Source organism: Netta rufina (assembly GCF_964035555.1).
Source record: "Netta rufina genome assembly, chromosome: 8".
Classification (NCBI taxonomy): domain Eukaryota; kingdom Metazoa; phylum Chordata; class Aves; order Anseriformes; family Anatidae; genus Netta; species Netta rufina.
The window spans coordinates 21,937,500-21,949,638 of NC_140131.1; the positions used below are offsets into that span (position 1 = coordinate 21,937,500).

Genomic DNA, 12,139 nt, shown 5'->3' on the forward strand with positions numbered 1-12,139 from the left:
AGCCTCACAGTCACTTGCACGTCTTTACAGGCGGTCGCTTACATCGTTTGGGAACAGCAGCACAAAAGGACACAACGCATGGAAACGAGAGGGGGATGAGGTGAGGGTCGGCTGAGAGCTCAGCCTGGAGGAGAACTTGGAGAGGTGGACCCGCACGTGGGGTGGGAGGCGCAGGGCTCCTTCCTCCTTCAGACAAGGGGTGGTGGCGTGGGCTGGTGGCTCCTGGAGCCAGGACAGCACCTCACACCTCTCCAGCACCCATATCTGAGGATTTGGGATGGGTCGCTAGTCAGGGAGAGAGTTGGGTATGTCCCTGAGCTCCAGCACCGATCTCCCAGCCACCACGAGTGGCAAGGACGGGACGTGGCCACCTCGCTGTCCCCACCGACCTGCTGGCGGAGGAGCTGGTCCCTGCCGTGGGGTTCAAAAGCAGTGGGGCAACCTGAGAGCACCAAAAATAACCGGCCCCGAAACCCAGACCTACCGCCTGACACGAGCCGGTGTTCCTGCCCTGCCACCGGGCTTTTGCAACCTAAACGTGGCATTTATAAAAAGTAAATTATCTCATCTCATAACTTAAGTGCATCGAGCATTTCCTTAAATACGGTTCGCGCTGAAAATAAAGTTACTTCTGCTGTACAGTAAATTTCTGATAGACTTAGGAATAAACTTTGTGGGTACAACAACCCGGAGGGTGCGCCCGTGCGGGACGCCACCGCGCACGGCCGCACGGCTCCGCTCACGCGCGCGTGCCCACACACACAAACACACACACACAGCCCCGTCCCGCCGCACGGGGGGACGTCTCTAGCTTTCTATATTCACGTGGGAATTTGAAAACCAACCCGCCAGCTGCCAAACCCACTCCTGCCCCTAACCCTAGGATTTCCTAAGAGAAACGTGAAACTACGCAACCCAAAACTCGCTGGGTCCCTGGGCATCCCGAGCTACAAAACGCCGCGTGCCGGCCTCCCGTCGCGGGGCTCCGCTGCGCTCAGGAGGTGAAGTAGGAGCTCTGCATGGAGTAGAGGTGGTCAATGGGGTTTCCCACCCGTGCCTGCAGCGGCCCCGCGTCCGCCGTGGCAAGGAAGCAGTCACCCAGGTTGCTCAGTGAGGTATCGTCGCTGTCCATGTCGTGGAAGAGGGGCTCGGCACCTGGGGAAGCAGGAAAGGAGCAGTGTTGGAGGGGTGCTGTGTGCTGCTGCAGATCCTGGAGCACCGTATCTCCTCCTCCACCAGGTCCCCAAGAGCCTACTGAGATGGTTTGGGGATGCTGGCACACCTCGGGGAAGAGGGAGCTGTAAATCATACGGGGTGGCACCTTTGGGGAGGTGGTGGCACCTTTGGAGAGGTGGTGGCACCATTGGTGAGGTGGTGGCACCACCAGGGAGGAGGTGACACCACCAAAGACGAGGTGACACCACCAGGGAGGAGATGGCACTCCTAATTTTCCCACCACACCTTTGGCTTTGGCTCCAGCTCCATCAGTGGGATGATTTCATGGTGCTGACCACCTTGGTGCCCCCACTTCTTCAGTGTAAGGATTTAGGGGAGCGGGGGCTGCCGCCTGCCCAGAACTTGCTGCACCCCCATCACGCAGCCCCCATTTTGACAGAGAGAGGGCAAGAAAAAAGCCCCGGGGAGGTTGCAGACATGCCCCTTTCTGCAGCCTTACCGTAGGGGTGCATGTGGTCTCCAGGCATCTGTGGTGGGGTGAGCCCTTGCCGAAAGGGGTCGGAGCTGTAGACGCCCTGCTCCATGCCCAGGAGCTGCTGCGGGGGGGGCAGAGCGGTGTAGGGGTTCATGAGCCCCTCCAGCCCCCCGCTGCCACCACCGTTGGGCTGGGCTGGAAGATAAAAATGAGCTGCCAGTGAGGCTTTTTTTGGGGGGGAGGCTTGAGAAGCCTGGAGAGGGCATTTTGGGGGTGCAGGGATGTGGAGAGTTGGGTACCTGAGCTCAGGCGCTGTGTGTTTTGCTGGTCCTGCTGCTGCTGCTGCTGCCTCCTGGCCAGCTTCTTCATCTGGGCAAGAAGAAGGGGAAAAAGCAGGGGGTGGCAGCACGGCCACGGGAGGGGGCGGGAGGGGGCCCCTGCACCCACCTTTGCTCTCTGGTTCTGGAACCAGACCTGCACCACGCGGACGCTCAGCCCCGTCTCGGCCGCCAGCGTCTCCCGCACCTAGAGGGAGGGAGGACAGCATCTCAGCGGGCCTCACACGGATTTGGGGGGGATTTGAGGAGGGGGCAGAGCCCTTGCCCAGCCTCCAGACCACCCCGTACCTTCCTGCAGGGCTTGGAGGAGACCTCGAAGGACGCCTTGAAGGCCCTCCGCTGCTGCGTGGTCAGGATGGTGCGGGGCCGCTTGGGTCGCTTGTGGTCCTTCCCCTCCTCGGCTCCCTTCCCTGAGGCCGGGCCCAGTTTGCAGATGCTGTCTTCATCATCACTTTTGCCTTGGGGAGGGTTAGAAAAAAAAAAAAAAAGGATCGAGAGTCAGTCAAGAGTCAGGTCTTGTTATCCTCCTTGTTATCCTCCTCACCCACCTTGGCACCGCCGCAGCGATGGCCTTGCTCGCTGCACTGGCACGGAGGGTGCAGTGCAGGCTGGCCGGCACGCATCCTTCCCTCTCACAAGCCGTAAACCACTCAGAGCCCTTTCCAGAAAGCTCACTCTGTCTGGTAATTGCTACCGAAGCTGCTTTTGAGGCCACACAACACACTGCGGGTTGCAAGGCCGAGCTTGGCCTGGGTCCCGTTTCGGGGCTGCCGTGTCCCCGGGATGCACGGGGTGGATGTGGAGCAGGAGGAGGCAGCACTGCCCGCGGAGGAGTGGGGATGCTCTCTGCTCACGGCTGTTATCTGGGATCTCTGCTGGGCTGAGCAGCTGGGGACACCCTTCCCATGGTGACACAGCAAGGTGTCCCCCAAAACACCCACTCGGCACGCGGTGCTACCCCGGAGCAGGGAGGAGGGATGCTGCTCCTGTGGGCATGCCGTCTGCACAGCTCCCAGCATCGTGGGGATTTCAGCAGCCTTTTCAGAGCCAAACACAGGCTGCCATGAGCCGAGGTTAATTTTGGTGAAGGGGATGAGATTTTATGAATATCAGGAGGAGAGGCATGCACTGCTGGAGACACTGAGGCGCCTTTGCACCCTGGTTTGGGGTGACCACCCAAATCCCCCCCAGTCCAGGATGCGATGAGCTCATTTGGGGGGAGACAGAGCCTCTCCAGATCAAGCAAATGATGCCCAAAACCACACCACCATGCTCTGGGAAGGGGAAAAACCCACTCCAAGCATCCCCCCCCTCTCCTCGCCATCCCCCCCAACACCTGCTCCCCAAATCCCTCCGTGTGTCAAAGGAGAAGCGGAGCCGGATTTGGCGGGGTATTACTTTTAATTAACTCTCCCTTTCAAGCCTTCACCCGAACGAGGGGGGGAAATTAATGACTGTCTGGGGCTGCCCCTGACGTCACCCGGGAAGGGGCCGGGGCGGGGGACTTTGTGCGTGCCCCCAGCCCGACCCGCCGGCACGGGGGGGCCAGCGCGGCCACAGCGGGGCCAGGACATTCCTCGCCTGGGAGGATTTAGGGAGAGGAGAAACGTTAGGACGCTTTTAATTGGAAACCGGGGTCCTCTTTCAGAGGGGCTTGTTTGCTTAGGCTGGGCTGGGAGGGGGGGGTTTCGGGGGAGGCAGTAATTGAAGCGAGGGTTGGGGAGATTACGGGCAACATATGGCTGGCTTTTTATCGGCGCTTTCTCATAAAGTGGCCTTTGGTGTGCGTGGAGGCTGGGGGAGGGAGGCTGGGGGGGGTTCGGGGGAGGCTGGAGGCTCACATCGCTGGTGGAGGGCAGCCGGGGCTGGCACCCCAGCGGGGACACACGGATATGTTGGGGGACACGGGGTGCAGGGGGCAAAGCCGTGGATCTGGATGCGCACCTGGGCCAGGGGTGCCGGGGTTTTGTGCTGGGTTCCCCGCCAGCCAAGGGGTTGTGCTGCCCTTGTGACTCCTGCACTGTGACTCCCTCTGCATCCCTCCGCCTGGAGCTTCCACCGAAATATGCGTTTTTCCCCGGGGATTTCTGCTATTAAAGCCCTCGGCTTGGCCAGAGGCGCTGGAAGTGGGGCTGGCCGCGGGCCGACGAGTCGCTGGGGAGAAAAAACTCCCCAACCTTTCCCAAACTGCCCTTTTCCCCCAGTAGGAATAAACCCAAAATGCTGTGGGACCAGAGGCCGATTCAATCCTTTTCCTGCGTGATGTTTCCTCCTTGGTTCCTATTTTAACTGGGAGGGTTTGCATCTCCCACAAGGCAGAACTGCGTCTCCCGGACGCACTTTCCCAGGGCTCCCAGCACAGCAGCCCCGCTGCTTTTTACTTTTTGTTACCATCGCTGCTATTTGGAGGAAGGATTTATTAATTTTTTTTCTAGGTTCTGGCTGTGGAGGATCATGATATTAAAGACCTGGGGCAATTCCTGCTCCACCCCCACTGAAACCATCCCCGTCCTCCCCGTTCAGAGGTAAATCCTTCCCTCTGCAAAGCAGATTTTCCTACAATATTGTTTTTTTTTTGGTGAAGAGTGTGATTTGGGAAGTGCCAACCCCATCTTCAGGGATATCATTAAGACAGCGATTTCTGCTCACAGCTCATTTCCCATTTTCCTGTTTTTTCTTCCTAAATTTGTCTTCCCGGGAACCATTCAGATTTGCATCGGCTGCACATTTGGATTTAAGTGCTGATCTGATGCTCTGGGCAACCTGCCCTCATTAACAACCAGAAAGACCCCCCCGAAGGTGACACCCCGGGGATGCCACCCCCTTCCCTATCCCCGCAGTGTCCCAGTTCTGGGTCTGCCTTTCCCTTCCCACCACGGGACCCCAGAGCAGGAGCAGCGGGTCGGGGCGATGCTGCGCCGGGCGCGGGCGGCCCCCTTACCAGAATCCGACAGAGCCGGGCTCACCAAGCTCAGCAGCTCCCGCTCCTTCTCGTAGTCGCCCTTACAGAGCAGCTGCCCTTCCTTCAGCACGAACTCGTCGCCCTTCTGCAGGCGCCGCTCGCAGACGCAGCAGCAGAAGCAGCGCAGGTGGTAGACGCTCTTCTGGGCGCGCATCACCAGCTCGCTGGGCGCGATAGTCTCCAGGCACCCGGCGCACTTCACCGCGAACAACCTGCGTGGGGAAAGCAAGGGGAGACCCCGCTGGGATGCCCCAAGGTGCCACGGCTGCAGCTGGGGGGTGGTATGGTGTTGGGGCACCCCGGAGACCCGTGGTGGGGCTGGGGGGCATTGGCATGGGGGGAATTTGTCGCGGCTGCCGTGCTTTGGATGTGCCAAGGGGAGGCACAGGATGGTGCTGGTTCCCCACGGTGACCAGGAGTGGGCTGCAGGCTCGCCCTGTGCCAATGAGGGATGCTGGTTCGGGTCAATGCTGGCATTTTTGGTGAACCACAAATGCAGCCAAAGGGTGAAGACCCCAATGATCGGATGCTCTGGGTAGAAAGCAAGCAGGCATCAAACCCAAGAGCCTGGCTACCAACATGGGACATGGGACACACCACCTACAGGAAGTCTAAAATAACAATAATATCATAATAATAATGCTGGCTTGAGAGGGCTTAGAAGGACCTGGTGCCAAACCTGCTTGGGATATTTCCCCCAGTATTGATTTTTGGAGGTACCAAAGCAGAACGTCTTCACCACCCCCAATATCCATGCTTTTGGCTTGGATCCCATAAAGAAAAAAAAAATCGCTGTTTACCCAGCCTCGTCCTAAATATCTGTGGGAACTGGACATTATTATTCCCCTGCCTTAATGACTTTGGCCCAGAAAGAGGAGGCAGAAGTCAGTGCACATCCTGCGGGGGTTATCTGCGAGCATCCCCGGGTCCCAGTGCCGCTCCCTGCCCCGGTCACCCCCTGGTCCCCATCGGGTGCCTCGCCCGGGGGGACCTGCCCAGGCAGCTCACAGCGCTGCTTTGCTGAAGTTCTTCAGGCCTGCAGTCCATAGCTGAAGTATTTTATTATTTTTAATGAAAAAAAAAGGCACCAAGCTCTGGTTAAATAATTCAAGCAGTGCTGGATGCTCGGTGTCCTCTGCCCAGCTCCCTCACCCTTGAGTTATCCCCGGGCATGGACCTGCCTGCCCAGAGCCTCTGAGCACAACATTTTCAACCCTGATTTTTTGGGACGGTTACAAAAAAAAAAAAAAAAAACATAGGAAATGCAAAGTGCTGAGTCAGCCCTGTTGCAATAAGGAGAGGAACAGATGTACGCAACAGCTTCACAGCAAAACCACCCGAAAAAAGGGAAAAAAAATTAAAAAGCTTTATATATTGACGTTTTTATGAGCTTGATAGCACATAAAACAAGAGGTTAGGAGGCAGAGTGAGGCATGCTCGTATCTTTGTGCCCTGGAGGCATCCCCCAAGAGTCCCAAAATGCGTCGGCTTCATCCTTCACCCCGGGTCCGCTCCTCTTCTTGCAGCCCGGAGGAACGTGGGCTGTGTCAGCGCCGAGCATTTCTGCTATGTATTTCATTACATTTCCTTCGTGGCAGAGTGGAGGCAATTTGTAGGCAGGGGGCAACGCGTTCTCATCCTGCTTAAATAAAGTTTAAGCCCTACCTGGTGGGACTGCTGAGTGTTTTCAGTCATAAACCACCGATGAGCTATTCAGTTAGTGCTGTCTAATCTTCGCGAATGAATGTGCCCCAAATATCTGTTTTCAGTGCGCCGATTAGAAAGCAACAAAGCCATGCCAATTAGGCACATCAGCACCCACTGAAGAGGGGATTTGTCTGAGCTCAAAGTGTTCAGCACGCTGCAAAACAGGAAGGCGTGAGGTTTGGGTAGATGGCTGCCTGATACTGGACACTTAAGGCTGTGCTTAGGGCCCTGGATAAAGGACGGTTCCCAAAGTGCTCCCACTTTAGGAACAGTGGTAGCTTGGTAAAAGCCTCAGCAAAATATTGGCAGTGAGTATTTGTAAATTTTGAAAAATATTTAACTTAGGGAGAGTTGGAACAAAGGTGTGGTGGTGTAAGCGTTTTTTATCACTGCACGCGATCCTTTGTTTCTGATTTTCTGAGCATTCTCTTTCCTCTATTGATTAATCTGTATTAAAATCTGAATTAAAAAAAATAGAAATGAAAAAGGTCCTTTTTGAAATGACAGTCTCCAGTTTTGAAACAGAAAGGTGATGGCGGCGTGTTTCAAGAAAATATTGAAAGGAAATATTTTGCCATTTCCAGAATCGAAACCTTTCTGCCTGAAGACCCCCAAGAGAGCGAGATGACATTAAAGGCACCCCCTCTTCTTCGGAGACAAAATCCAACTTTTTATTTCCTATTCCCGGAGAAAAACATCTCGGTCTTCTGCTTCTGGCTTCCCCATCCTCGCAGCATCACCGAAAGCCGGCGGCTTCGACACGTGGCCAGAGCCACCCGTGGGGCAGCGCATCGTGCGTCCCGCCTCGTGCATCCCACATCCCCGGCCCAGGTGCTCCCCATCCCTGTCGGGTGCTTTCCCATGGGGCTGTCGGAGCAGGGAACGGGGCCGGGGAGCGCCTGCCTCCCCCTCTTTCTGCCTTTATGCCGAGGTGACACAATGAAAGGGGCCGTGATTGACGGGCGCTTCCCGGCTGCTGTCTGTCTCCCGGCCGCCTGCGTGCGCCGCATACAAACGGGGCCCACGGAGCCCCCCCGGGGGGTGGCGGGGGTCAGGGATGGTGATATTAAATACTGACGGACAAATCCCAAACGCTGTGGAGGTTTCTTTCGCCGTGGCTCTTCCTGAAGTGGAGATATTGGAGTCCCAGCGCTTGCTAGGCTGCTCCACGGATGGGTTTGCTTCTCTCCGGATGCTCCTTGCAGCTTCTGCGCTGCCATCCCCGGCCATCTCCTGCCCCAAGGGCCATCCCTAGGGCAGGAGAAGCCTCCCCAGCAGGCACAATGACACGTTCACCCATCCCAGCTCCTCCAAGAGGGGACGGGTGTGTGGGGACAGTGGGACAAGCCAGCGGCCCCGCTCCGTGCGAGGGACACAGGGGGATGCCGGCGGCAGGGCTCGGTGCCGCCAAATTGAGATGTCTTGGCACCCGGTCGCCTTCTCACTCACTGTCACCCGTCGGAATGGGGGACAGCAGGACAGGGGACATGGAAAAATGCCAGTCGCTGTCAACCACGCATCCAGCCCCCAGCGCTGGGCTGGGACGTAGCTGCTGTCCTGGTGCCACCTGGGTGCACTGGGACCAGTTTTGGTCCCCAAACCAATGGGTGTCAGGGGAGCAGTGGTGTTGCTCACCCACCCCACCCCTTGTGCCCCCTCTCCACACACCCCAGCTCCCCGTGCCACATTGGGGACATCCCCGGGCTGTCCCCTGACCCTTCCCTGTCTCCTGGCTCCCTCCCCCCGAGGCGGACAAGTGTTCGCTTTACTGCCTGGCAACGGCGCCCGGGCTAAGCTTGCTAAAATATGAGTGGTTTTTGGCCGGAGTACCAGAAGGCTGCAGTCCTACAGAGAGAAAAAAATTGAGCACTCCATGCCATGGCTCCAGAAAGGGGGAGAATTAGATTTCACACCGAGCAGGCTGGACCATGGCATTCTTTAGTTAATGCTTAACAAACGCCCAAACAAAAGCGGCCAACTTAGCTGCATGTTTGTAAAATGTATTCTCAGCAGATTCGGGTTTATTGGAGAATTCGCTCGCTTTGCAGCAAGTGCCGTTTCCCTTTTTTTTTTTTTTTGGTTTAATTTCCCTTCTCCTCCCTCCCCCCGCACCCCTGGCTTCAGCTCCTCTCCTTTCTGCTGGCGGGATGCAGCCTCTGATGCTACGAGGGGATGTAGCAATGGGGCTGCGGTGGCAATGCTGCCCCTGGGCATTCCCACGAGCCCCCCGGGTGCAGCCCGGCCCCCATGCAGCTGTGGATGAGGACCCCAAAAAGCCAAAGCCTTTGGCAAACCCACCCCCGAGTTTCTGCCACGCAATGCTGATTTCTGGGGACCCCTCCTCCATAATAGCCTGCAGCATCACGCAGGGTGCCGGCCCCATCAAACAACTCAATCCATTGGTTTTGCAGGCAGGAGGGACACGGGGAGCAGGGGGACACACAGCTCGGTGCCCAAACCCAAAATCATCCCAATGGACATGATCCAGGGACGTTGCCCCCACCAGCCCACATCACGGCGGCTCTGCAGCACGGCCGCCCACCGAGCTGAGTTTCCAGCCCCCTCCCCTCCATGCCCCCAAGAAAACAAGCATAATTGAAAAACCACAATATCACTAGTCAAATTTAATATTGAGAAGGAGCGAGCGGGAGCCAGAGGTCAGAATTAATTACACCCCACCATATTTCAGCACGCTGCCGCGGCTCCGTGTCCTTTCCTAGGGGAGCAGCGCTTCCACGGAGAGGTCGACAGACATTATTAGAAAGGACTGATTTAAACGTACCCCCAGGAGCTTTTCAGCTTGTCTCTTCAGAGCCTTTGTTTGTACCGAGATTAATGGGGAGGCAAATGATGGAAAAGCAAAGTCACCACAAGCGGGAGGATGCGCCACTGCCACCAGCAGCCGCTTTCGGCCGGCTTTGTAAGCGGGGCAGGGTGACCGGTGCTGCTCGTGCCACTCATTTTGCAGACTAAAATGTGATTATCTCAAAACTCTTTTATTTTTATTTATTAATTTTTTTTGCTTTCCAAGAAATAGAAATTCTGTCTGACCCCCCTGAGAGCTTGTTTTCCTGCCCCATGGGGATTTTTTACACCCCCGCTGCTTTTTCGGCATGCTGTGCCACCGTGGGGGAAGGAGCCGTTTCCAATCCCTTTTGGGTTAGGCTATGCCCCCCTGCATCACACCCCATTTCCTACATCTTTCTTTCTTTTTTTTTTTTTTTCTCTGCATCTTTCACAAAACTCCCGTAATAAAAAACGAAAACAGAAAAAAAAATGGGAGAAAAAAAATGGGAGAAAAAAATAATTAAAAAAAAAAAAAAAAGGAAAGAAAAGCTTTCTATTTTCTGTTCAGAATTTCAAAGGGAAGGTTAATAAAAAAAAAAAAAAAAGGAGTGAAAAAAAGAAAAAAAGAAAGGCACTTAAAATTCACGGGGATTTTAGGGGCAAGCGCGCGCTCGCGGGCAGCCAATATCCTGTTGCGCTGCCGGGCGCTTCCCAACGCTCCGGCGGCTGTAAAAACCGCTCGGCTGGATGAAATCTAAACAGAATCAGCTAAGCCCAAAATAGAGGCCAGCTGCTTCGGACCGGCTCGGCAAACTGTTATCAGCCTCCCGGCGTGGCTATATCTTGCATTTCCACATGCTGGTTTTGCATCTTGCATTTGCAAAAGCGTTTTGCACGAACATTGCCTGCGCGTGTTGTCACGGTGGTGTTGGGGCTGTTTTTTTTGTTTTGTTTTGTTTTTTTCTGACATTTTTTCAATGGAAAGCAGCTGTTGTGGTGAGGCCAGCGAGGCAGCTGCGGGGCCGAAGCTGCGGCGCACATCGAGGTGTCTCCGAAGAGGCATCCTTCATTCATAGCTGCGTGCACTAGAGAGCACTGTAACATGTGGTTCGGCACAGTTTGGTGACTGCCCGGCTAAACGAGCGGGCTGGAAATGCCAGAGGAATATGCTCTGGAATGAATGGAAATATCCATCTGAAGAGACATTAAATTTAAGCCATCTTTTCTCCCCCCAACACTCCGCCAATCTCGTGTTGCAGCCCTCTCCTGCGGGGATGCTCGCAAGAAAAACAAATCCTTCACTCGCATCCTGCAGGGAGAGCAGGGCAGGGGCAGAGACCCTGCAGCAACCCACTCCCAAATCACACCCCGTGTGCCAGTAGCCAGAGCAGTTTTGTGGTTTGGGCTGGGCAGCCCTGCCCCGTCTGGGCATCACCTCCCCAGAGGCGCTGAGCATCCTGGAGGAGCACAGCCCTGTGCTAAACAGGATGAAACCCCAGGAAAATTGTGGTACTGAGTGGTTACAATTCACTTTCTACCTTGGAGCTTTTTGCTCCTTGGTTTGGAGAAGCCAGGGAGCAGGGACAGTCTGTTTTCAGCCACCAGCCTCTCAAAAATTCAATAGTACCCCCATGCAAATCCAAATCTTGGTGATTTCTGAAAAGCAGCTGCATTTCAGGCTGGCCTCAGCAGCCATAAATGCCAAAATAAAGGCTCTCAGCGATGCCAGAGAGCGAGAAGCAGCCCCAGACCCTGATACCAACCAGAGGAGTCAGTGCCCATTGTGGGGGGAAGGTGCTCGGGGGGCTCCAAACCAACCTGAAGGGGCTTCCCCGTCAAATCAGTTCCCTTCCTTTACTTGCTACATAACACCCCACACAATATTTAATAATGTACAACCTGTAATTGTATATATTTATATACTTTATATATATTTATGTAGTATAATTAAATAATTACGTTAGGCTGCAAAAGCAAACACGCTTTCTCTAGGAAACAGGTTCCTGCCTCTCGTTTGCTCTGGGTTATCGCAGCCCTTCCCAGCAGCCTCCGGCGGCTGGCGAGGCAGGATATTACTTCGTTGCTTATTCATTTTATTGCTTCTCCTTTCTAAATATTTGCTTGGCAGGGAAAGGATTCCCTTTACACAGTATCTGTTTTTTACAGGTCAATTGAATTTCTGGCTCTCGCAGTCCCTCCCTCCTTCCAATCGCGTTTGCAAAACAAATATTGGTTGTACCAATTAGCTGCTGGCCCCTCGCGGAGGCGGCTCGGCGCCTTCGGCCGTGCTCGAGGAGGCTCTCCTGGCCCCAAAATGCACCGTGGGGATGTGCTGGATGTGTCCAGCAAGCCAGGAGCCCGCAGAGGGGCAGTGTCAGGGCTGTGCGAGCCCCCCGCAGCGCCTTCCCCTAGGTACAGCCTCTGTAAGGCACCAGCAAAAAGGAGGTTGCCCGTTCTTCTGGTCACAAAGCAGAAACTTTGAAGGGCATTGAATTGATGCTATGATGTCCCTTTGTGGCTCCCCATGTGTGACAGCCGGCCTGAAACACGTGTGAAATACCTCGTGCTGCTGTTCACTCTGGAACCTAATGACTGCAACCAACAGAGATTACAAACGCCCCCAACAGCAATAACAAACGTGTCTGGGTAGGTTAAATCTGTTAACCCCCAAAGCCACTCACCCAACAGAGCATC

General features: G+C 55.3%; 1 protein-coding gene across 1 annotated transcript; it reads right to left on the minus strand.

The window, feature by feature from the left end:
- Nucleotides 1–994: 994 nt before the first annotated feature.
- On the minus strand, nt 995–5,156 carry LMX1A (LIM homeobox transcription factor 1 alpha; the record flags this gene model as incomplete). The annotated part of the gene is made up of 6 exons (XM_084291039.1): nt 4,931–5,156; nt 2,278–2,447; nt 2,099–2,176; nt 1,951–2,020; nt 1,676–1,846; nt 995–1,155 (listed from the first exon to the last, which is right to left on the minus strand). Exons 1-6 carry the CDS (start codon nt 5,103–5,105, stop codon nt 995–997), a joined length of 825 nt encoding a protein of 274 aa, XP_084147165.1. The 5' UTR covers nt 5,106–5,156.
- Between the last annotated feature and the right edge of the window lie 6,983 nt (nt 5,157–12,139).